The sequence below is a fragment of the Megalops cyprinoides genome, chromosome 23 (assembly GCF_013368585.1).
Source record: "Megalops cyprinoides isolate fMegCyp1 chromosome 23, fMegCyp1.pri, whole genome shotgun sequence".
In the NCBI taxonomy this organism is placed as follows: Eukaryota; Metazoa; Chordata; class Actinopteri; order Elopiformes; family Megalopidae; genus Megalops; species Megalops cyprinoides.
The window spans coordinates 23,547,092-23,573,431 of NC_050605.1; the positions used below are offsets into that span (position 1 = coordinate 23,547,092).

Consider the following 26,340-nt stretch of genomic DNA (forward strand, 5'->3'; position numbering starts at 1 on the left):
TGGTGCAAGGGTGAGGGGGGCGTTGGTGGAGCTGCTTGGGGGACGGGACGTGCACGAAGGACTCACCACACAAAACTGCCCTGGGGGTGGTGCCTGTCCACTTTGGGGTTGTCGTAGAACTGGAAGGCCTTGGACACCTCTGTGCTGGCGTACTTCCCGTACCTCACTGTGACAGTCAGCGTGTCTGAGGGGACCTTTTGGTCCTTGTATTCACCCGTTTTGCAGGTGATCTCGCTGCCAAATGTCTCCCTGAGGGTGAGAAAAAGATAGTCAGCGAGCTTCCAGCAGGATACAGTGCACCAGGGAGGGAGAGAGGGCTGGCCCTCAGAGAGGGAGAGAACCAATCCCGGTTCACCAGTGGGTCCCATATCCCCATTCACCCAAACTCTATATACACTATATGTGCATACAGGCAAACTCCACTCCTATACTTCCATACAGCCAAACTCAACTACATTACATTACATTGTCATTTAGCAGATGCTGTAATCCAGAGCAACTTAAAATGTTATCCATTAATACAGCTGGATATTTACTGAGGCCGTTGCGGGTTAAGCACCTTGCCGAAGGGAACGGCAGCAGACCTTTTGTTTATGAGCCCTGATCCTAACCCCTAAACCACCCTGTTTGCAGACAAATCCAACTCGCGTGCAGCCAGACTGAGAGATGTCACAATGCTCCCGGTGTAGGAGAACCTCCCCAGGGGTGGGGGCGCTCTACTTACACAGAGCAGGCCACTCTCCCCACACTGATGCTCAGATCCTCCTTAGTGGCTGTGTCCAGGTCAGTGCCGGATATCGTGATCACCGTCCCTCCCGCTTTGGGCCCTTTGTCAGGCTGGACTGCTGCGGCATAGGGGTCCTGCGGGAAACAAAGGGAGAAAAAATTCTATTTATTGGTTTCATGAACCACTCAGTCTTTTACCTCTGTTTTGTTTAAGTAAACATTATACGTCTAACAATAATGTCTCACTAAAGCGTCCACAGTAATGGAAAAAAAAATCTATAAAAGCTTTCAATGGCAATAAAAGCTATTCAACAAAAATGGTTACGTTCATAAACATTTCGAGGCAGGTCTCAGCAGAGAATTAATCTTGTAACTCTGGGCTGCACTGAAATTTTTCTGCTTCTGTTAATGTCTGGCATTTAGAAAATGAAAAAAGACAATTAAAGTCATTCAGACATCACTATTGTTAAAAGCACTTCAGGGACCAGCTGGAAATGAAATGGGTTACAGCTCTGAGAGGCGGAGCAGGGCAGTGTGATGGATTTGGAGAACAGAGGGGGGGTTGGGGGGGTCACTTTACCCTGAATGTGAAAAGGACCTGAGAGGTCCCCCTTTTGTCTCCGTCCACCTCCACCTCCACCACACCCTCACGGGGACTGTCAGCGCCAACAGGACCAACCTCACAGACCACGCTGGAACGGGCAGAGAAGCATGGGTTATAAGCAGGACCATGACCGCACACATGGACACCATCCACGACCGCGTGCACCAGCCGTCCAGGACAGAACAATGCAAAGTGTCCAATGAATTTAAATTTCCAATGCGGCTGTGTTAAAGACATGTCAACTATACCCACAGGATACAGAAAGCAAACTATGCTATACCCAGGGTAGAGAGTGAACTTTACTGTGCTATACCCAGGGTAAAGAACAAACTTTACTGTGCTATACTGAGGGTACAGAGTAAACCTTACTGTGCTATACTCGGGGTACAGAGTGAACCCTACTGTGCTATACTCAGGGTACAGAGCAAACCCGACTCTGGAGTACAGGTTATCGTGCTGTACCTGGTGGAGACGGAGTATCTGTCTTGCTGGTGGGTGCAGGGAACCCCGGCCACACTGATGCTCTTAATGTCCTCCTTCTTGATGCCCAGATTGGACCCTTTGATGGTGACTGAAATTCCCCCTTTCAGAGGTCCATAGCGAGGGACGATCTGGGGAAAGAGAGTCAAAGCCATACGCAAGCAGGCTGTCATACGTAAGCAGGCTGTAAGAGACAGGAGACAACATGGCAACAGGAGAGTGAGGTAAGAAATGTCCACTGGAGTGAGTCTGCTTCAACACTATACACGTATGATGCTTCCAGCCCATAATTCATTATATAGATTAAGGATACACATATCACACTAGAGAAAGTATATAAACAACATCTCATTTCTGTCTGGTCAAGCTGTGATCCCAAACCTTGGTTGCCTCACTGGTTCTTCTCTTGTACCTCATAAGGACTTCTGTTCCAAAGCATGTATGTACACACACACACACACACACACACACACACACACACACACAGAGGGAGACTCACGTCGGTGATCTTGGGAGCAGGACAGTGCTGCATCTCATTGCCCAGACACAGCTCCCTGTAGATGCAGGAGCTGATGGTGGAGCACCACACGCAGCTGTACTGAGGGTCAGCGTTCTTGCACAGGCTGCAGTCCTCCCGGCCCAGGGAGCAGTTATACAGCGTCACTGAGGGAGGAGGACAGGATGCTCCAATCAAACCCTCCTGCTCCCTCTCTCAGACCCATATCCCCTACCTCTGAGGGCCAGCCCTCTCTCCCTCTCTCAGACCAATCCCCCCTACCTCTGAGGGCCAGCCCTCTCTCCCTCTTTGAGATCCAACCCCCCCTCCCTCTCTGACATCCACCCCCCCCCTCCCTCTCTGAGACCCATCCCTCTCTCCCTCTCTGAGGCCCATCCCTCTCTCCCACTCTGAAACCCATCCCTCTCTCCCACTCTGAGATCCAGCCCTCTCTCCATCTCTCTGAGGTCACATTCAAAGCAAGGCTACTCTCTGGCTCATTAGATAAAGCCCTGGGGTTATTACTGCACTCGACACTCCTCTGGCTGTAGTTTCCCACCATCCTGCACCGTGGCGCTACATACACACCGTTCAGAGTGCTGTCTATCTTCTTATCTGTGGCCACGTCCTTCACATGGAACAGCACGTCGACCGTCTGTGCTTTATCATAGAAAAACTGGCCAAAGCAAAAAGAGAAGAAAAAGATATTAAAAATAACATATCAGAGTCCTTACACAGAGGCAGACTGCAGCTCTCACACACTGGAGGATTTTAAATATACATTCTCTAGCTTGTGCTGTGAATCAAAAAGATGGTGCGTTTTTGATTAAATTCTGCTACTGCAAGATTTCCCAGAAAAACAACAGCCGAAGTGCATTGAATACCATTTGGCAGACATTCAAGTACTGTATGAAAACAAATCAATACATGAAAGGAGAATCTAGCTGAGGACTGGCTCAAAAGAGAAGCCGTATGGATTTCTGTGGGATCAGTGCATACACGTTTAGTGTGGAGAAACTGAGATACTGTCTCTGGCCATGAGGGGGAGCTAGAGCATCAAACAGCTTCTAAGGCAGTCCAGCGAAAAAGGGATCAGAAACAGAAAAAAGAGGACATTTTTAATCTGATTTCCCTTCCAGAGAGAGCTGGGGGAGGCACCGTGGGCAGAAAGGGGGTGTGGATTTAGTGACAAGAGTGCCCTGAATGTCCCTGCCGTCACTCCAAGTGGGGGCTGGCTGTTCCGGGACTCTGCATGCAGCTCCACACAGTCACACACCACACTGTGATGCTCACCGCAGGTCAGGACCTACAGTGTATCACATTCCTTGGGGAAGTACAGCTGTGCAGGCTAAAATTCAATCAATCAATCAACCAACCAACCTGTCTGACTGTCTTCTGCCGTGTCGATGAGGTATAACAGAAAGCACCTACATCCCTCTCCCTGCACCCCCCCCCCCCCCAATGCAGGACATCACCCCCCTCTGTGCTAGAGTAAACGGCAGTAACAGTCACCTCTGAATGGAGGACTTCACATAAAGCAGATCTGGGATCAGTCTGGTGAAGAGGAGTACATGATGAAGAATGGTGACAGGACTCTGGGATACTGACCTCATATCCCCCGAAACTGAACTGTGAGCCTCCTTCACGAGTGATCTCCTCCTCGGTCTGCTTCATCAGCTCAGTGCCGATCTTAAACTCTCGACCCTACAGAGGGAGCAGCCGGACGGAAGAGAGATCACACTTTAAACATCATCAGTTACTGCCTGGCTGAACACCAGTCAATGTTTCCCTACCTCACGCAAGCTCGGTAATATTTAATCTAAATCTTTAAACTGGGACCAGCAATGGGAACACCCATGTCAAACCATCTTCCACCTTTACATCAAATATACACAAAAGTATCATCAAAATGTATGCAAATGAGTATACTTTACCTTATACCTGTCCAGATTGACTCCCTCAAACCTGATTGGTGTTTTAAATCCCACAGGAATGAGTCCTGGTTCCTGGTTCTCAAATCTTGGACAGCTCATTGCCTGGGCAGAGAGGAGTGAAATTACTCTCAACATTTTTCCAAAAGTACAGCACACCCATGGGGGGAGGGAGGGTGTGTGTGGGACGACAAGCCGGCCAGGCCCTGCGTGTCTCACCTGCTGGTGTTTGATAATATGAGCGCCATCTATGGAGCCATCGCTGTCACTGCAGGTGTGATCCTGGGTGTTCCACTGGCAGCCCCACCTGCTGGTCACACAGGACATGCACCTGGAGAGGGGCAGGAGGGGGGGGGGGGGGGGGTGTCAGACGAGGGGAGGGGGGGACCGTACCAGCGGGAGTCTGGGTCTCCACTGTACTGCACACATTTCAAACACCAGACTGAAACGTACTCTACTGGATTCCAATCACTTCCGAGAGTGAAATACATCTCTCCAACGTCTGACGAGAAGAGCCCACTCATCAGATATTTTGCCCGGGCTTATGAGCGTATGGGAAGCAGAAAAATAATGCACATGAAGGATCGCGTTTCGTTTTGATTAATGAACAGGAAAGGGAAGCAATTTCCTTTGCTTCAAAAAAAAAAAAAAAAAAAAAAAAAAACAAACCAAGTACAGGCTGTGTAGAAGGACGCACGCTCGATTACAGTATTAGCCATGCATCACAGCTTGTGTTTGGAGATTTGTTTGTATTTCTGGCACCCGAGCGGAGGCCGTGGAGACTCACGGGGTGTTCTCACTCTTCCTCACGGCTGCGCCGCAGTTGTAGAATCGGAACTCGCTGACAGCCACCTCCACAGTTCCATTCACAAAGATCTTCACTGGCACAGCCACGAAATCTGAGCGCACACACACACACACACACACACACACACACACACACACACACACACACACACAGACAGAGGAGCAGAGTCACGACACGCAGAGACCCACACAGGGTAAGAGGCAACTTCACCTGGCAACGACTACCATTTACTACTAAATACTACCATTTCTATACATAAACACATTTCATATCTCTCTTGTGCACACGCACACACTCGCGCACATGCGCGCACACACACACGCGCACACACACACACACACACTACACAGTTTGAGATCCCTAATCCAGCTTCATGATTTCTAAACAGACAAAATTAAAATCGGGGAATGTGTTCAGTTCGAACACGCCAAGAACACACAAAGATGACACTCTTTACAAGAGTATAAATCAATTGCTTTGTCCAACCAAACAGTTGCCCTGGGTTTATGCATTTCTAAGGACAACTGTAAGGCCACTTTAAGGGAACTCAGCTCAGAGACAGTTCAGAGACATGACCCCAAGCAGCAGGAATTCAGGACTGAGGGACCCACCTTGTTTATCAGGAGTGGTTGGGATGCTTTCAAGGTCAGGGAGATTACAGGTGACCTTTGAGCCCTCCACCTCTGCCTGGCTGCTGAAACGCCCAAACCAGCACTGAAGTCTGTCAGACTCCCTGATAGTGGGGAGAGAGGGCACGCTTATCTCCACCTGCAAAGAGAAACCGCAGTTTCATATCAGCAAAGCCAGAATCAGGTCACCAGCACACAACCAAAAAACCTCATAAAAAAGGATAATTACAACAAAACAGAAACCTTTCTAAGCCTTTTAGAGATTCTGGAAATGTATGACAGATTCCTGAACCTCTCTGCCCTCTGACCTTTGAGTTATTTAATAATTAAGTGACTTGAAATAAAGTTCTTTGGTTCCATTGGACAAATGGGGTCAGTCTGAAGTAGATGCAATTAATATTGAAGACTGGGTTGTCAATTCAGGGACCGGAGCAGGAGCTAAAAGCCTGAACCTGATTAATTGGAGTGAACTGATGGGTATCGAAAACAGAGGCTGCATTATAAGGGACTTCAGCTCCACGGTAATTCAAAGTATAGCACTCTGTTCATAAGGATTCAACGTACTGAAGGCAGAATTGTTCCTGTGACACTGCTTAAATATTGAGCTTGTTAGAATAATTTTGGGCTCACTCAGAACATGTGATATGATCTGCAGCATTAAACTTGATTGAATAAGTGAAAAAAGACGTTTTGAATGCGACTACAATGAATTTCACATCATGTGCTAACTACCGCGGCTCCCTGAATTTAAAACATTTAGAGAAAAAGTCCTGCAGCTGAGCTAACTGCTTAGATGTCAGTTCATGCAGGAGGAAAAGGGACAAAAGACAAAAGACATGACTTGTTCCATATTTGACAACTTATTTAAAACTTATCTGAGAACTTCTCTCAAATAAGAGATCAACATTGTTGGAAGCTTCAAACCTCCATTTAATAAATTCATTTGTAGCTTTTTTTTCCCTATTTATGAATCAGCCACTTCTAAGAATCAGACGGTCGTTGCCAGATGGGGTCCCTCTTGGTGGGGTGCGCTTTATTTTAAAGCTGAAGTGCTGCTGGTTTCAGGAGTTCTGTGGGACAGAGCGTGCTGTCACAGGAAGCGAGTCACCCGTACCCGCTGCGTCTTCCTGCAGCTGAGGCTCGGGGGAGAGAAGGACTCGATGGCCACGCACTGCTGCCTGGGACTCCACAGCCAGCCGTTCTCCTCCTCCGCTCTCCCGCACTCCGACTTCCTGCTGCATCTGTGAGGGAACAGCACACCGATTGGCCGACGCTCAGCCCCGCTCTGCGCTTACCGCTTCCTGCTTGGCGAGTGATCGGGGAAAATTCAGCATACCGCCGGAGACAAAACGTTAAAACAAAAAGAACGACTGGGGGGGGGGGGCAGACTCGCTGTGCGGCCTGTGATGACATGCTTTATAGAGAATGTAAATGTGTTCCCCTCATGGCATGAGCAGGAGCAGATGGGGACACGCTACCTGCCCTCCAGCACACACCAGCCGCAGTACGGGTCCTTCTGAGCCACGCAGGACTGGCAGTCCGTCTTCAGGTGACACGCTTGCACAGGGACCTTGGTGATCTGCCACACAGACATCACGCTTACAGCGCTGTGCAACCAGCCTGTTACAGGCTGCAAAAGGCTTCTCACACCATCCTCAGAGGACGCTACGACTTCACAAGTTTCCACACAAGCACACATTTCATTAACGTTGCCAAAGAACTGCAGTGTAGCTGTGCAGATATTTTACTTCACTGTATGCATGTTATTTATTTATTAAATCATTTCACCTTACTCAATTTGCATTATACTGTGATTTCATCTTAATTTCTAATTGTTGATCGATGGGTTCGTACCTTTTTGTCAGTGGTGATGTACAGGTGGAGTATATGTTGGTGGTGATGGGTTCGTACCTTTTTGTCAGTGGTGATGTACAGGTGGAGTATGTGTTGGTGGTGATGGGTTCGTACCTTTTTGTCAGTGGTGATGTACAGGTGGAGTATGTGTTGGTGGTGATGGGTTCGTACCTTTTTGTCAGTGGTGATGTACAGGTGGAGTATGTGTTGGTGGTGATGGGTTCGTACCTTTTTGTCAGTGGTGATGTACAGGTGGAGTATGTGTTGGTGGTGATGGGTTCGTACCTTTTTGTCGGTGGTGATGTACAGGTGGCTGCGGTTTGTGTCGAAAAAGAGGTTTTTATTCACTCTGTGACCTGTGTTGTCCCCTGGCCCCCTGCCGTAGGGCACAGGTTTGCTGGACAGGTGCACCTGGGCAAAGCAGACAGGGACAGCACTGTGAAAGAGCCCCTAAACAGACACAGCACTGTGAAAGAGACCAGAGACAGACACAGCACAGGGAAACCCCCCTTCAACAGGTCACATATCAAAACCGCACTTGGTGCTAAAGATAAGGAGCATTGTGATTCTGAGTTCATCTTTTCATTTAATCGCATCATTTAAATGATAAACCCCTGTGGGATCCCCATGTCACTTCATAAGTCCCTACCAAGAGAGTAACCCCTAATCGCCCCCTCCCCCATCCACACGGTACCCCACCACATTATATCTACCTCTAACTATAACCCTGCAACCCTGCTATACCTCCTAATGCTGGAGCCCTCTCCTCTTGCCTAGTAGTCTTCCCCAAAGTATTAAGGCACCATCTCTGCCACATGCACGCACGCAAACACACACACACACACACACTCTCTCTCTCTCTCTCTCTCTCTCTCTCTTTCTCTCACCTTGTGCACCTCTCCGGTGCTGGTGCCCAGGAAGGCGACGGCGTGCTCCTCTTCCACAGACACAGCCACTGCGGTCAGTGTGCCAGGCCGGTGGTACACAGCCTCGGCCTTCAGGGCAAAGTCCGGCGTGCTGGCCAGCGGCGAGGTCAGGAAATCCGCTCCACACCGGTACTCATTCACCAAATCCGCCTGCAGGAGAGAAGCTCACAGGTCTCCACCAGTCCTTCGATACAGCCTCTCTCTCAACACCCTCATCCAATGCACGCAGATACACAGCTCCAATCTTTAAAACATTAAACACAGCACTCATAATTTCACTCTCACGTCTCTGGACCTAATCAGCCACTGTCAGATATACTTTCATACTATTCATCTTGGAACTGCATGTGTTATTGGATAAAAAGAGCTTTTGAAATGACTGACACTCACAGAACCAGGGACGGAGCAGAAGTTTGTGGTGGATGACGAGTAAGGTGGAGTGACGGCCATCTTCTTGTCAATCTTCCCCTGGCTGGTGTAGCAGGCGCCGATGATCTTCACCAGCTGGTCGTTTATGGCATTCAGCGGGTACATGCATAGGCCGGAACGGGTGCTGCCCTCCACTGTGCTGAACACCGCGAACAGAACCCTGTCTGAGGCCTGGACCGTCCCGTAGCGGCCGGACCCGGTCAGCGAGGCCGCCAGCTCGGCCCCGGGGGGCGCCACATACGCCGCCTGCACCTTGTTGAAGGAGCCGTCCAGCCCGCAGTCCAGCTGCAGCTCTGTGTAGGAGTAGTAGTGCGGGTCACTCTCGCACAGCCGCGACACAAAGGTGAAGTACTTGTCCGTCGTGCCCGTCTTGCGGGAGAACAGGAAGTAGACAAAGTCGCCATCCTTAAAGGCGTGGCGGAAGTCGTGCATGTACTTGGGCACAAAGGGGTTGGCCTGCACGGTGGAGGCCTCCACGATGTTCTCGAACACCACCCACTCACGGTAATCCTGCAGGATGCGCGTGCTGATCAGTTTGGCCCCGTCTAGGCTTCCGTAGCCCTTCCCCACCAGGAAGACGCTCAGCGTGTCGCTCTCCTTGGTGAAGGTGGACATGACGCCCACCACCGACACTGTCTCCTCGATGCTGCCCACGTAGGTCTTCTCGCCCTTGCTGTCGTTGTAGTAGACCTGCTGCTCGATGTTGGTGAGGTTGAGCAGGGAGCAGATGCCCTTGAAGAGGCTGCCGCAGACCACCAGCGAGCCGTTGCTCTTGTGCACCAGCAGCAGCTTGTTGATGTTGTCGGTCATCTGGGCGGTCTGGCAGGTGAGGTGGATGGGAGGGGTACACTGGCGGCTGTCCCTCTTGGGGCCCGTCTCCTTCTTTCTCTCCAGCTGCAGGAAGGCGTCCAGCTGGTAGATGGCGTTGACGGCGCCCAGGTAGACGCGGCCGCTCTGTGGGTCCTGCACCACGTTGTTGACGGGCGTCTCCGTGTTGAACACCTGTAGGGTCTCCTTACAGCAAGCAGCACGCATGAAGAGTAGGAGCAGCAGAGCGGTGTGGGCCCACCTCGCCATTTCTGCAGAGAGGGAGAGAGAGGGAGAGAGAGGGGGAGAGAGGGGGAGAGAGGGGGAGAGAGAGAGAGAGAGGGGGGGGGGGGAGAGAGAGAGAGAGAGAGTGAGAGGGGGAGAGAGAGACAGAGAGAGAGAGGGAGAGAGAGAGAGAGAGAGAGAGAGAGAGAGAGAGAGAGAGAGAGAGAGAGGGCGAGAGAGAGGGAGAGAGAGAGAGGGCGAGAGAGAGAGGGCGAGAGAGAGAGGGCGAGAGAGAGAGAGAGAGAGAGGGCGAGAGAGAGAGAGAGAGGGAGGGAGAGAAAGTGTGTCAGAGCTGCACTCTACAGTCAAGGAGTGGCTATGGAATTTTCTTATACAGAACACACCACTACACACATATTACAATTTCACATAATTAAGGCCAATGACTATAATTCACAGCTAAATTACACTATTTATTTCCCTAGAGCGCACCCTTATTCAGAGAAACCTACATAGCTCATGTACAATCCATTCATACAGCAGGTTATTTATGAAAGCCATTTGAGTCAGGAGTATCCCACGTGGGAATCGAACTGGCAACCCCTGGATTACAAACCCCGCTATACAGCACTGTTGCCAGCTAAACCAAGTCTGATGTTAGTAATGCACATGCTCATCTTGATCTCAGAGGTGTTGAGGGAGGCTTCCTCGGATCGGATCAAAGTCAGAGTCATGAACAAGGTCACCGCTTATTCAGCTGATTGTTTTTCCATCTGTTGCAGATGAAAAGGCTGCATTCCTCCACGCCTGATTAACCTGCTCTCAACTGCGCTGTGAGGGCACAGACACAACCGCGCCGTCGTCTGCATGCGTGTCCACCACTCACTCACTCACTCACTCACTCACTCACTCACTCACTCACTCACACACTCACTCACTCACTCACTCACTCACACACTCACTCACTCACACACTCACACACTCACACACTCACACACTCACTCACACACTCACTCACACACTCACTCACACACTCACACACTCACACACTCACTCACACACTCACTCACTCACTCACTCACTCACTCACTCACTCACTCACTCACTCACTCACTCACTCACTCACTCACTCACTCACTCACTCACTCACTCACTCACTCACACACTCACACACTCACACACTCACACACTCACACACTCACACACACACTCACACACTCACTCACACACTCACTCACACACTCACTCACACACTCACTCACACACTCACTCACACACTCACTCACACACTCACACACTCACTCACTCACTCACATACTCACTCACACACTCACACACTCACACACTCACACACAATGCTCGACTCATCTTCAGAGCTACAGAGGGCTGCACTGTGGCCTCTGTTGAATTCACGCACAGACACTTGCATTAAAGTGAAAATCCTGCTACAGTGTCCTGGGAGAGAACCCACAGAATCTGCGTTTTACAAAGCTACCCAGCCCTCCCACTGAATTCTGCACACGGGGGGGTGCTGGCAGTGGGGGGAGCAGAATGCACCCTTTGGGTCTGGTTAATTTGAGTTTAGCTTCTCATTTCCATACAAGCATCCTTACATCTCTCGCGTTCAAATGAAGCTCATTTAATTTACAATCTATTCCGCTGCTCAAGTATATTCCAGCCGTTCTCTCTTTTTAATTCATGCCCACAAGCAATTTTATTACAAACTGAGCAATTCACTAGAGTGCAGTCCATATTCAATAGAGTAATAAGTGTACACCAATTACTCTTTCAGTTCTAACTAAGGCGGTGAGTGAAGCTGCAGCAGACTGCTGTTCTGTGCTCTGGGATCGGCTGAGTCTCCCTGAGACTCGTCAGCACAGACCCGGCTCCACCTGTGCTTCACTCAGCCCTTCACACAACAAAGCACCTCAATAAGCCATCTCCGGCTGCCGCGCACCTCCAAACCCCATCTAAAACCCCCCCCCCCCCAAAAAAAAAGAACAGAAAATCCAATCTGCTGCTGAGTGAATTTCTCTCAGGTGGTGTCTGTCTGCGGGTCACTGTGTTCCACAAAAGGCAAGGGCACAGAAACCCCGAGCATTTTCAGAAGGCTCTGCTAGCCCCCTCCCCCCACCTGCCTGCTCCCCCACACTCTGACACACACACACACACACACACACACACACACACTTCTAAAACATCCCAGAGGGGTCTATCAGTGGGCCACCCACGCTCCCCTGCATTAATAAGAACTTCTAAATGTAGCGGCTGAGTTTACAGCGCGGCTCTAATGAAGCTCCGAGCGGTTGGAAATAAACAACAATGAAGCAGCCACATCTGGACCAGCGGTGAGAGAGTCCGCTGGCCAATCGTAACGCAGGCACAGCGCAGAGAGCGAGCTTACCTTCAGCAGAGAACGTGCCGCTTTCAGTAATGTGTGCTACTCCACGTGTGCTTCCTCCGTTGGAGAAACTGGGATCGGTTTCGTTTTCTCTGTGCCGCGACAGCCGCCGGAGAGACTCCAGCACACACCTGTACGGGCCTGAAAGTCAGCACAAGGCAGGGTGTGGCCCTTTGATTATTTTCCTGGCTGTTATTGGCCAGCCCCCAAAGTAAAGGTTTGCTCGTCTTTCTGCGCCTCCCCGCATGGCCACGGCATGTTTGTACAGGCAGAGCCCAGCAGTCTGTCAGCCTCCGGGGTGTAAAAAGAAACAGGGGACGCACAGCGGAAAGCTCCAGGCTCACACACACACACTCTGCAGCCATTTCTTACCGGCCTGAGTGCATCTGAACAGCCAAGACAAACCCCAACAATACCCCTCACCTTGGACCGCTGGGCCCCGCCCTGTCTGGTCCACAGACAGCAGTCCTGAGACTCTGTGTCAGGTATCGGCCCCAGCCGTTCCGGGATCAGGGCAGAGGCTCCACAGCCCCTTCGTCCCATCACCACCCCTGCACCCCCCCCAGCATGCACTCACACAGCCTCTCTCTCGGGTCACACCCCCACCCACGGGAGGAAATCATTACAGCCGGGATTAAGGCCGCTCCCAGAGGGCCGTATGCCTCGGGCCTCGATAGTGATGAAGCATTTTTGAGTGGCAGATGCGGCACAACTGTGACATGACAGAATGAGAGTGAGGCTTCAGCACCTGCAGCCCAGATGCATTCTGAGCTGGCCTCCTCGGGTCAGTGTCACCTGGGACTCCGGCCACACCTGGCAGTGAGGGACCATCACCCCCCCCCCGTCCCCCCAACACACACTACTCCGACAGAGAGCCGTGCCCCCCCCCGTCCCCCCAACACACACTACTCCGACAGAGAGCCGTGCTACAGCGCTCCTCCTGCATGCCGGGTCGGTGAGGAGACGGTTAATTTTCAGCGGCGGCTCGGCTCCTAATTCTCTCCGCTTTGGTGTTCTGCTCGGTGGCGATAAAGAAAATACAAGGAATATTACAAAGGGATTTGGAGTGATGAGAGCAAAGCCAGCAGAAACAAACTTCCTTCAGGTGCCGGCAGTGTGAATCGCACGCCGCTCCCTCTGAATGAGAACGACACAAAGGCTTCCCTCATTGTGCAGATAAATGTGTGCGCAGGGGCTCGCTCTCAGCGCGCCGGCCCCCGGCACACGCGGCTGTAAATTGTTTTAGGACTGCTTAGAAAGCTCGCGTCATGACGCCAATCCAATTTCCGTATGAACAATTACCCTGCCGTCAGGCCTGACACTTCATTTATTTCAATTTGACTGACTCTGCGGTCGGCTGCGAGACAAGCAGCCCCGGAGTGCTGGCAGCGGCGAGGACGCCCGTGGTCCAGGGGAGGTCCGCACAGACGCCCCGACACCTGGCGGCCCCAACACCCAGCGGGAAAATGATCCAACCCCCACCACCACCGAGACCACAGGGACACCATCTCAGAGTGCTAACAGAGTAGCTGCAAACCCCCGCTTTAGAGCACACGCAGCAAGGGGCCAGGGTTCTCTCTCCCTCCCCCTCTCTCTCTCTCTCTGTCCCCTTCCCTCCCAACCAGGGCATAACCTCAGCTAAATCACGCGCACCTCACTGCACTGCACCTTACTGTACCAAACAGTAAACTGCACCTTACCACACCTCATCGCACCGCACTGTACAACACAACATGCCTCCCTGCACCTTACTGTACCATACAACATACTGCACCTTACCACACCTCATCGCACCGCACTGTACCACACAACATGCCTCCCTGCACCTTACTGTACCACACCATGACAGGCCCCCCCAGACTCCCTGCTGCCCTGTGCCAGGACGACAGTACAGCCCTGGCCCCACCCTGGCCCCGCCCGGCCCCGCCCCTCCCTCCTGCAGCAGTTACCCCAGCGCTCACACCCCGCGCTACGACACAGGGCTCTGGATAGGCGTGTATGCACAGATTCATTTCATATTCCAACATTCGACGGCTCCCGAGACTGAATATTCATTTTTCAGTCATACTCACCTTCCCCCCTGATGGGATGAAATTTCTGTTGTGTGTAAATAATGAGTCGGTGCTTAGAAACCTGCGTGCACTCACATTTTCAGACAGGAAAATTAATAACATCAAGGAATTATCTTATTTGATGCAGGGTTCTGGGGCTCTCCTTCATGCATACTAATGAAACAAGTACAACTTTTCATTTATTTTCTGAATTAAATGTTTTAACACTGATCCAAGTGAGGAAATAGTGATCTCAAATATTCAAATAATGGAATAATGGGTCCAGGCCTTTGGATCTGGCATGCTGCTGGACGCAAGTACAAGAGGAAGATGTGCTTCGCCTTGGTTTGGGGTCAAAGGTTGCGTTGAGTGAAGCTCTTCCACCGCAAGTCCCACTCTAAATTAATTCTTTCATTAGCAAACAAAGCCACACTTCTGTGTAATCAAGAATTCATGACAGGATAGAAAGGAAATCTATTACACACCTTATTGGTTATAATGAATAAACTTCAGACGCATTAATGCCAATGAGGCATGAAGGTATTCGCAACACAGTTTCACTCATCCTCAGGTTGTAGGTTCGAGGGGAATACAGATCCTTGTCCTCCCTCCAGACTCCAGGGCACATCTCCGAACCTCACACTGGCCATCTGAACACAAGCTCACACTCGCACTCGCACAAGTCACCGTCACATGACCTCTCAGGATGAAAGCCACGGTTGATTCCACAGCGAGCGACCGGCCATTCATGTCATCTCTGACCGCCCTTTTGTTGAACGTCCTCTGAAAGCCCGGGCTGTACTGTATGTAGAATAGCATGTTTCATGAGTGGGGGTGCCATGGTCTGAGGGCTATTCATTGTGGCAGGAAGCAAAAGCCTGCTTTGTTCACGCTTGCAAAAGCGCAGTAAAAAAGGTCAGTGTTATGTTTGCACCGAGGACAGCCCGACTCTTCAGTTGGGATGACTCCGGTCTCAAACTTCCTCGTGAGTCACTGCTGTGACTTCAGTCCCTGGCAGCTGGAGCTGTCAGAAAGCGCCCTCCGCTCGCCTTACCATGTGATTACGGTCACACACCTTGCATTGTACCTGTGTGAACAGACATTTCCTCACCACGCAAAATTACACTTCAGCTGAAGAGACTGTCGGATATGCTGTTTCACCTGATTGGTCAGTTTGTAAACCCTGTAATTGATCGCAAAGCCCCAGTGTCACAATAAAAAACTGAACACAGGCCCTGTGTCTGACTCCACTTCTAAACAAACCTCAAAAGTTGTCTGGTACACACGACCAGTGTTACCATTCCTAAACCTTTTCAGGCCTGCTTTCCAGGAAGCTAGCACAAACCACCCTCTCACATTGTTCATACCTACTCTACAAACACCCTAAAGACACAAAATCAACAGGGCTTGTCTAATAGCTACACAAACACCATTATCTGGCCCCGTGGGCCCTCTCAAAGACCGGACCTGAGTCTGTGCAAATCTTGGCCGTCTCCCTGCTCTAATGAAAAGCTCTACACCGGCACGCTGAACAGCCAGAGACTGCTAGCCCACTGCATTTGGAGGCAAAATGAGGCCCTGCCGTTTGAGCCAATTAGCGCTCTTCAAGAGGCAAAAAAACCTGGTGAAGTCAATAAAACTCTGCTGGATGAAGATGGGGAAGAGGAGGCCTCTTGTTTACTCTGAAGCCCGGAAAGCTCGGCACACAATGTCCGTACGCATAAGATCTCCGTGCCTTCAGAGACGAGACACTGGCTACAGGTCAGTGGTGACGGAGAAGCCCAGAGATCCGTGACCTTCTCCTCCAGACCAGCATGAGTGCGTGTTTTCCTGTCCCCGTCACTCGGAACGAAATGTCAGCTTCAACACACGAGCCGCCAGGCTCGACTCCACAGGCAGAGGCTCCACAGTTGGCTCGTATGCACTCACAATCGCCAATGGCATTCATTTTTAAACCCCCAGTGGTTGTGGGATTTTAGGATAGCACCACGCAGAACAGTGCCACGTGACTGTGCCCCCTCCGCCCCACTGCCTCTGTGCCGAGCGTGCTCCAAAAAAGCCCTCACCCCCGGCCAGTCTGAGACGAGCAATGTGATTCTGCACCATGTTCCCTAATCACAATCCCACAGCGCTGTGCTCTCATTACTAACGAACCAAAAGTACAAACACTTCCTTGCTCTGATCCACACAGCCTTTTTCCGCTCACACACACGCAGACTCCACACATAGCGCAAGTGTATTTTTTCCTCTCAAACAGGCACGAGGGCTTTAATTATGATTTCTCATTCGCAGTTCCCGGGCCCGAGGTGTTGCCGTGCTGAAGATCTCGTCTGAGATACGAGATGAGACCGACAGCTCGGACGTGGAGGTTAATTAAGTCTGAAATCGGGGAGATGATCAGTGTCGTCAGCCGCGTGTCTGACAGGTGTGGAGACAAGGCCTCACCTCTCTGTGTGCAGAGAAATCAGCAACCTCAAGAGCAACAAATTCAGGTGGAAACACAATGTACCCAAAGTACCAACTCCGCACGCGGTGTCTAGACTACTTACCAGCACAACTCCTCTCCAGAAATCTCTCCGACATTTAATCTTGGTAAAATAAATAAATAAATGCATTTTCGCTATCAGAAAGGACAATTTGGTGTATTCTGTGGAGTCATTAGGAATTCCTGTCAGCGTGGTCAGGGCCTGCAGGGCTGTAATCCTTGAAAAGCAGACTGTGGTACTGAACCAATAAAAGAACAGATTTTATATCACCGCGGATACGTGCACTGTCCTCAGGGCCCTGGTTATTGATCCCAGCGCTCGTTCCCAGCCCTCTAATGTGTGAAACCCAGCTGTTCCTAATCTGGGGGAGAGTATAAAGGTTAACGTAATTACCCCTTTTCTTCAAAACAAACCGGTTTCATCTGGTTAAAACGGAATGATAGCTACACCATAGACACCGCTGCAGAAAAGCAGGTCCCGCGCTAGCTTCTGTGTGCCCGCTCTTCCTGCGGAGGTTATGCTTTTCCCGTCATGTGTACGCTGTGACATTTTGTCAGGGTTTAAGCAGGACTAAAGCTACATCAAAGCCCTGCTTTTGTTGGCAGTGGTTTATTAGTATCTCCTGCTCAGCTCGGTGTCTGAGGCTCAGATAGCAGGACTGTCTGCCAGTCAGCCCCCCGATTCCTGTGCTTTATCTCTCCTGCCTTCTGCTGATAATCACCCCGCCTGCCCCGCGCCAGCCCGACCACATGGCCGGGCCTGGAATGACCTGTAGAAGAGCAGGAGATCGAGGGTCAGTCCATGCTCAGTTCGGCCTCTGACTCCTCCACATCACCAGCTTTCTCTCCGGCCCCCTTCAGCTCTGTCCACACAGGAAGTATTCATTTCAAAAATTCAGAGAGCACAGCTGAATGGAAATTGACAGTTCAGTTCAGGATGAGGCTCTTTTTGGAAATGTGCTGGCTAGGCCGACTTCAGCCACTTTCTGTGCTTCTGTGGGTAGAGTTGCCATAACAAAGCACTGTTCTGAGTTCAGCTACTTCCTGTGCTTCTATGGAGGTGGACAGCATGGCCACAACAAAGGACTGCTCTGATGGAATATGAATGGAAGGACAGACAGAATCAAAACAATTTCAAAACACACGTTTATAAAGGTAATACTCCATATCTTGGCACTAAGAATTATTAATAGCTGAGCTATGCAAGTACAATTTTCGCTGTTTATCACCTCCATTTCTCCCACATAAGACCGATTAATAACTGAAATCTTCCCTACGCTGCCATCAATTAACACAAGCTAAATATAATAATCAGATTACCATATTTTTTGCACTACATAATTACGATTTTATTCCATTGAGGAAAGGGCTCTCCTAGAGCTCACAAGTAAACAATGGCATTGAAGCCTGTAAATTAAAGCATAATCTTTGATTGTGCTTACTTCATAATTCTCTTTCATCTTGAATACAGTTTATATGAGGAAGTATAACTATGACCTGCTATACCCCACAGCCCGGTGAGGTCTTGGACAAGAGAGAGGTTGCCAGATCAAATCCACATTATACTACAAAAATGTTCATGTGCATGTGTATGACTCTACATGGCAAGTTGTGTATGTGTATGCAATAGAAGGGGGGAGTGAGATAGAAAGTAAGAGGCAGAAAGTGTGTGTGTGTGTGTGTGTGTGTGTGTGTGTGTGTGTGTGTGTGTGTGTGAGAGAGAGAGAGAGAGAGAGAGCACAAGTGCTTCAACAACACAGCCTTTGTTTCTGATTCAAGTGATTGTTCTCACCCACAAGGGTAAAAGATAACCCCCCCATTCAATGACAGATTAAAGGCCTTACGCTGAAGATCCTTATTAGACACAACCAATTAAACTGGTGAAAAAAATACACAGCAGTATTGATGTACTGTAGGTAGCCTCAAATTAATACTCTGATGTGAAGAAACTCCACAGAGGTTGGTTAGTAGTTACTACCAGTCATCCCGGTCCTGATAAGAAAAAAAGAGCCGGGCAGATCTAATCAAATTAACCACTGATCCACTGACTTCATCTAAGATCTAAATACCCCTTATTATTAAACGAACCAATTCTCTACTCCAGGCCGGCACTGAGACATAAACCGATTTCCAGGTGATAAGTTTCCTAATTGCTTTCATTAAAGATGCATCCTCTTAAAGCATCCGCACTGCATCATTTTAATTACTTGTGCAAAAGCCTAATTGGTTGTATCCTTCGTACCGGAGGCTAACATACACCTAATTAAGCTTGAATCAAAGCTTACAGCCAGAGCAGGGATCTACCCCGCATCATTTCCCCAGACTGTAAACAGCACTTATTTGATGTTCTCTTGTTTACCTCTCATGGAATTTCCCCCTTGTTTTGGGGCGAGAGGAAATTTGCAGACGGGCCTGTCCTGATCGATAGGGGTCTGACCAAGGGAGGCTTCATCAGCTCTCACTGCCCCCCCCCCCCCCCCCCCCTCCAGGCTATGGAGCCAGTCTGCAGAACAGCTAACTGTAGCAGAAGGGGGTTGTCTCTGATACTGCAACGGTCTGTTCCACATGAAAGCGTTCAGAGAACCTCCTTAAAATCTATGGTCAGAAAGCATATGATATCTCGGCAACAGCGGCAGAGAAGGCCAACTGAAAGCTCTGAAGAGAAACACAGGAAATTTCTGTAAAACAACTTTTCTAATTAAGCATGATGCAGGTTTTGAATCATTTTTTATGTGCAATGACGGGAAATTTCCAATTTTGCAACAGCAGAAAATAAAGTTTCCAGAGAATATACAGTTATGGATCTGTCTTTGAAAAACGATTTTCTAATACAAACAGGGGTTTGATATCTAAAAGGAAGAAAAGAAAAGGAAATTTTACTCAATATTGTTATACATTTCCCATCAACATTACTATTCAGGGAATATTGTTTCGAAATATTTTTTATCCTGAACTACATTAAGCGTAAGGTATCATATTGTGAGCTGAATGAATCATCTCATGCCTAGTTATTTATAATGTAGTTATACATCTATGTGCCTGTGCTCAGTTTGGAGCAAATTATCTATTTTAACTCCATTTTTACTTCCATATGAGAGCTACCTAGTAGCCTGTTCAAACCAAACTTAATTTTGGCCCAAAATAAAACGAGTAGCATCTGAGAGCACTGGCATGACCGCATTCTCAGAGATTTGGCCCTGTGGGAGGAGGGCAAAGAGGGCTTTGCCTGGATTAGCACATGTTTCCAGGGCACTGAATTCTCTTTCCTTTAGAAAAGCGTTCAGTGACAGTGTACATGCGAATATGCCCATTCTGTCAAGTGGCACCTCCGCGATGGGCATTATGAACACAGACAAAAACATTGGCACAAATGTAGAGCTATCACCAATGAAGCAAAAACGCTAATGATGCTATTTAATCCAAAACCGCCTGTAAAGCGCCTGACCTATTTCCATGGCTTTTGTTGCTTTATTGAGGTAATCTGGCTAACAGGCTGTTCTGTACTTTAAGCTGTCTTTAATTTCTCTGCCTACTGTACTGAGGGGCCCACAGTCTTAAACCCTCACCGACACCCACACCCAGCACTCATTGAGGGGAAATACAATAAATCAGTATTCAACCGATATGTTTAATACATGCAGGACACACAGGGAGTCTGTCCTCAGGTCTGTACCCTCCTCGTCAAACAGATGGAAAAACATGCTGACCATCTTGACTCGGAAGCCGTGCTGACGCGGTCCGGAACGCAGCTCTGAGGCAGAGCGTTCATCTTTCCCTCGTAGCAGAGGAGTAACCCTTCTGGACAACCACCCGAACCAAAATTAGGGCTGCACGATATAGCCATCGCGATATATCAAATAGTTATTTTTAGCGCAATAACAGCTATCCCTGGTGTGTGGCGTTAGGGTTCTTCCTGTATGTTTTTTCCCTTCAGTCTGATGCAGGAGCACACCTCCAAAGTTCAGTGAAATGCTTCCAGGGCAGAAAAATATCACCTGTATCTATATGTTAGTTAACTTACCTATTAGCTTTGAAAAACACATAGCATATGTTTTCACTCTTTATCTTTGCTGCTTCCATGTGGTAGATAGAAACACATAGCTACATAGCGCTGTTGCTGTGATATCAACATTGAATAGATATGAGTGGCGTTTTTTCCCCCGGGAGCATTTCACATGGCCTCGGAAAACTGGAGGTGCGCTCCCGCATCAGGTATGACTAAAGGGAGAAAAATACAGGAAGAAACCCAACGCCATATACCAGGGATAGCTGTTATTGCGCTAAAAATAGCTATTCGATATATATACAAGCCCACGGTCTGTGGGTGCTGCACAAGCTGAGTAACTCCACGTTTGATCTTAATTAGGGCCGTGCTGCCCACAGATCCATTCACACGAATGCAAAGCCTCAAAGCGAAGGTGAATTCACATTCATGCCTTTAATTACAGCCTCTTTGTCACAAATGCAGGACGATCACATTCCACAATGTGGGATTTAACTTCCAGTCAGTGCATTAGAGTGCACTAATACCGCACCTAAGGAGGACTACACCTATCATCTCTCTGACAATAGCTTTTCAATACTGACAGCGAGTGTTTGGGCAGCTCGAACTGCGTTTTACGTTACACAGCCCTGCTGTTCACACAGAGCATTATCTGCGGGAACAGGATCCCACTGAGAAAGGATGAGATGAAGTAAGGACACTGAGCGTTTCATCTCGGTGGGCCTTTTGTTCACTATAGTGTTTCCTGCCTGGGCTTCTACTCAGAGGCAAACATTTCTGCAAAAAGGGCTAATCCTCAACGCCAAGCCTCAGTTTACCCGAAAAACAGGGCTTGCAAGAAGAGGCATCTCTCAGGCTCACCAGATGAAAGCATGGCACTAGTGACACGCAGTTGCGTTATCGAATGGGAGATGCTGATAGTTTTTACGCGGAACAACGTGCCCATTTGCGTTATTATTTTGACTGGACCATGATCAGTAGCAGCTGGGGAGAGTGATGATGTGAGTTTGCCCCTGAAGCCGCACTGACTGTACTTCATATAGCAGCCGTCTGTGTAACCTAATGGGAGTGAGTGCACTGTTCCAATATGCTGTACAGAACTGATGTGCTCTTCCATAAAAGAGAATGGACAACAAAAAATAATTATTACAGTTTGTCATTCATCTAACTACGTTTAGTGCCCTCCACATGAAAATAATAAAAGGGCAAACAGGAAACTGTGTTAATCTCCTTTCTCTGTTCCTGGATATGTTTTGAAACTTTAAAACCCTCTGGGAAGTGAACACCTGAGAACTTCGTGTCTTACTTAATGGACTGTCCGACCCCGGAGTCAGAGGTGCGACACCGCATTACTGAGACAATGTGAGCGGGACAAAAAGGATTTCTGTCATTGTTTCCTGGAGATGGAAATCAGAGGATGTGGAGGCCATGAGAGCAGCTCTTATCAGATGGGGATTCCTGATAGCCAGCACACTGGGGAAAAACAAGTGTGAGTCACAAGGCAGCAATTACAGCTGTGCTTCACTCGCTGCTCCACACCAGACTCCTCTGAACAGCTCCTCTCTCTCTCTCCCCTCTCTCTCTCCCCTCTCTCTCTCTCCTCTCTCCCCCCTCTCCCCTCTCTCTCCCCTCTCTCTCTCCTCTCTCTCTCTCTCTCTCTCCTCTCTCTCTCCTCTCTCTCTCCTCTCTCTCCCCTCTCTCTCCTCTCTCTCTCCCCTCTCTCTCTCTCCCCCCTCTCTCTCTCCCCTCTCTCTCTCTCCCCTCTCTCTCCCCTCTCTCTCTCCTCTCTCTCCTCTCTCTCTCCTCTCTCTCTCCCCTCTCTCCCCCCTCTATCTCCCCTCTCTCCTCTCTCTCCTCTCTCTCCCCTCTCTCCTCTCTCTCCTCTCTCTCTCTCTCTCTCCCCTCTCTCTCTCCCCTCTCTCTCTCTCCCCTCTCTCTCCCCTCTCTCTCTGCTAGGAACTCATTCCTTGGTCTTTCCAGCCTTGCTAAAGCCCTTCCAGATGAGGTGAGCAATGCCAGAAATCTGCTTAATTTCCCGGCTCACGTGAGTCAGCTCATGTGTGTTTGTTCTTTTTTTTTTTTTTTAGGTTCGTTTTTTTTCTGCCATTCGACATCAGCAGAATTCCACAGAGAGAGAGATGGAGACAGGCTGTGTGCGCTGTCCCAGATATTTGGCGAATGTGCTCCCTTTCCCGATAAATCTCCAAACACAATCATTTAAAATGGTGAAAAATGATTGCCTCGCTCCCCCCTTTGTGAGCGCTAAGAGGATGTGGGATTGAGTAAATCTATGGATTTGCTCATGTGACGCTAAGAATATAAGAAAATGACAATCCCAGAGTTTTCCTCCATATGGGGGAAGGGGTAGCTTTGTCCTTAATCTCTATCACGGCAAATAATACTGATTAAAGACTCGGCATGAGAGAGAGGAAGCGCACCGGAATTAAAGAGGGAAACCGTTTAATGAGCTCAATGGTGAGACTTGGAAGGATGCAGTAATATTTAACATTAGCAACACGTGGTGCACAGAATGCTTCAGAAAGGCAAACACGCACATGCAGCTGTCCGGTTTTTACATCTTCCTTCAGTTAAGGCTCAGGGGTTTGTTTCTGCAATTGAAAAAAGCACACAGAATATAATGTTATATTGAGTAGACACAGGCATGCGATTTCATCAACAGCGTGCCCCAACGAAGGTCGACTATGTACAGTCTTCCTAAGGCAGAAACACTACATTCCTATAAACCTACAGCGCACCAGACCAAAATACCGTTCTGGTAGTGATTTTCAGGAAGAATGCAGATAGAACTATGTGATATACAGCAAGGAAAAAACAGCTGCTCATATTTCAAAAAGCTGCTCTTCAGGGGACCAAAACACCCTGATGCTGACCTCCAGCGCAGACATAATAAAATGCTTTAGCCCTATGGGCGGATGGCGACAAGCAAGGATATCGCTCTTCTAGAAACACATCTACGGTAAAACAGTCAAAATCCCCAGTTCAAGCTTTAATTACCATTAATGCAGCGCAGCAATCATCATCATCGCTATCATCATCATTACTGCCCCCCCCCGGTGTCGCTGCCCTCAGTCAGATTTACTGAAACATACTACATTACGATGTCCCAGAAAAACACAAACAAACCCCATCCAGATTGTTAGAGTAATCGCAATGCAATCCAGCCAGGCCTGCGGCTCTCGGCGCAAGATGTTAGTGAATCTGTTTAAAGGCATCCAGCGCTGGTCCCGCGGCCCTAAGCTCGGCCTGCTGGCACCGCCGCCCTGGTGATACATGCTCCACTTTTCAAACACAGCGCCGAGCCGCGTGGGGGAATCGTTAATCACCACAGCGGTTTTGTTTGGAGTTAAGTGGAGTTTTGCCATTTGAAACGACACAGAAGACGACTTGCACAACGCAGATGAATGGCAATGAGAAAACGATGACTAACATCTCTGCCACTCGGCTCTCAGTGCGGGGAGACAAAGATTGACAAGCTGTCCGGTAAACTGGCTGGCTGCCACAAAGATGACAGGAGAAAAAAAAAAAAAATCAGCATTCTCTCAAAGTCCCTGAGAAAGGCTACTGTGATGCCGAGCCATCACTCACAAAGGCCAACGTCCGGAACACACAAGAGGCTTACGGCTTCATACGCAACCCATTTTTATGATTTCGGAGTAAAGCGGAAGAGAGGGGTGCTTTGTCCTCTGTGCTGTTGCGCTGCGGTTCCTGTAAATGATGAAATCCTCTTTGTGTCTGGAGTAAGGTCAGCGAAAATGAAGGTCAGAGTGCAAAATATCCACTGTGCACAATACATACTGATGGCACACAGTCCTGCCTGTTTCAGAATGCACAAGCTTGCCTGCTGCTCCTTGCTTCTAGGTCATAATCATTATTAGATATCACAGCCAGGGAAAAATCCTTCAGCCAGGTTGCTTTAGGAGAGAGGGTGAGAGACATCCACCTCTCCAGATGTCAGCAGGAAGGTCCAATCTTTCAACTTCCCTCCCTTCCACCTTTGTGAGATAAATAAAATGAGATTTCAAGTCTTACAGAAGGGAGATACAATTTAGTTTCAGATCATCAGTTCCATCACTCTGAAGGCCCACCCGTTCTGAGATGTAGACATTTTCCCGTTTCTGCCCTCTGTTGGCAGTCTATCCAGCATTCCTTAAGCCACACCCCACAGATAGCAGCACATGCAGCTATCTATTCCGACTCAAAATAAAAACGGCACTTCCCCACAGCAGAGGTTTGATCTTTGGCCTGTCTGTTCCAGGCTCTTCTTACTTAATCCTGATATAAAGGAGTTTGTGAGCTCTGGGGTCTCAGATCAGAGACTGACAGGACACTATCCTCATCCCCACTCCTCTGAATCAGCGCTTCAAACTGATAATGCTCACAAAACAGACACACAAACTTTTTCATGATGGAAACTTTCTCGCACACATGTTCCCATTCAAATTTGTTTTGTTCTTCCATCTCTGGTCGAAAATCTGAACCTTCTGATCCTTCTCAGGGAGTTGGCTGCCAGCATGCGAGACAGATTCCCTCTGGCGGGGGGGCTGACGGCCGTCCTGCAGAGTGCTCTGTGAGGGGCGTTACAGACTGTATTCATGTTTCGAAAAACCACACTGTAATGTCATTGGCTGATGCAACGACCCCTGAACTACCTGCACGGAGGCAACCGCAGTCTTTGTGTTCTCGACTGTGTTCACGCATGCTGTCCATCTGTCCTTTATTTTCAGCTTGAAAAGTTTATTTGTCTGCATTGACTGATTCAGCTACCACAGGTTGCAAATCAGTACGGAGTCTCAGGAAAAGCTCTGTCGTAATGAGCAGATAATGCGGGATGAGCAGCTCAGTTTCACAGCAGATTGTCTCGTCTCTGCAGAGCGCGATGGCGTGCCGCCGCTGTCACACAGGCGAGAGTCGAGGTGTTTGCATAATAATCAGAGCGTCATACGAGCTGTGGTGGAACAGGCCTGCATAATCTCTGCATGATCCCTGTGCTTGTGTCAGAGAAAAAACTGCCTGGTGGGACGCATGAAACACACCGTGGCCGTTTCTGCGCTGATCCTGGGGCCACAATGCACCAGGGTCTGCTTTTCACCACTTCTCAACTCTCTATCAGCGAGGTGTGATCAAGCTGTTGCATCCCTTTCATATATGAAATTCAAATTCCAGCCCATCACCTTCTGATGCACCGCCGATGTGAGGGGAAGAAGGTATGCGAAATTATTCTGCTCACACACTCTGGATAAAAGCCATCTGGCTGTGACCCTGGAGATGTGTGATGCTCCTAATGTGCTTTCAACTAGGTGAACTACAGTTTACAACATGCAAATATGTAGTTCACAATTATGTAATTAACACTAATGGTCAGCTCACTGGAGGCATATTGGTTGTTCTGTTTAATGGTGGGAATGGCAAAATCCAAAATTAGAGGACATACTCATAATACCAAACAGTATTCAGATTTGAGGTT

General features: G+C 49.0%; 1 protein-coding gene across 3 annotated transcripts in view; it reads right to left on the reverse strand.

Moving 5' to 3' along the window:
* The window catches only part of plxnb2b (plexin b2b), an 80,516-nt gene that overhangs the window by 10,318 nt on the left and 43,858 nt on the right, over nucleotides 1-26,340 (reverse strand). For 2 of the 3 annotated variants that reach the window (XM_036517533.1, XM_036517532.1), the window contains 16 exons: nucleotides 8,845-9,962; nucleotides 8,416-8,604; nucleotides 7,814-7,939; nucleotides 7,153-7,253; nucleotides 6,789-6,915; nucleotides 5,657-5,813; nucleotides 5,025-5,136; nucleotides 4,457-4,568; nucleotides 4,241-4,342; nucleotides 3,915-4,010; nucleotides 2,895-2,982; nucleotides 2,310-2,473; nucleotides 1,793-1,941; nucleotides 1,307-1,418; nucleotides 725-861; nucleotides 67-249 (listed from right to left, as the gene is read on the reverse strand). In XM_036517533.1, coding sequence (XP_036373426.1) covers nucleotides 67-249; nucleotides 725-861; nucleotides 1,307-1,418; nucleotides 1,793-1,941; nucleotides 2,310-2,473; nucleotides 2,895-2,982; nucleotides 3,915-4,010; nucleotides 4,241-4,342; nucleotides 4,457-4,568; nucleotides 5,025-5,136; nucleotides 5,657-5,813; nucleotides 6,789-6,915; nucleotides 7,153-7,253; nucleotides 7,814-7,939; nucleotides 8,416-8,604; nucleotides 8,845-9,960 — 3,071 coding nt within the window. In that variant the 5' untranslated portion in view covers nucleotides 9,961-9,962. Of the gene's footprint in view, nucleotides 1-66; nucleotides 250-724; nucleotides 862-1,306; nucleotides 1,419-1,792; nucleotides 1,942-2,309; nucleotides 2,474-2,894; nucleotides 2,983-3,914; nucleotides 4,011-4,240; nucleotides 4,343-4,456; nucleotides 4,569-5,024; nucleotides 5,137-5,656; nucleotides 5,814-6,788; nucleotides 6,916-7,152; nucleotides 7,254-7,813; nucleotides 7,940-8,415; nucleotides 8,605-8,844; nucleotides 9,963-12,319; nucleotides 12,383-26,340 lie in introns of those variants that run through there. The other variant, XM_036517534.1, reaches the window with a different exon arrangement.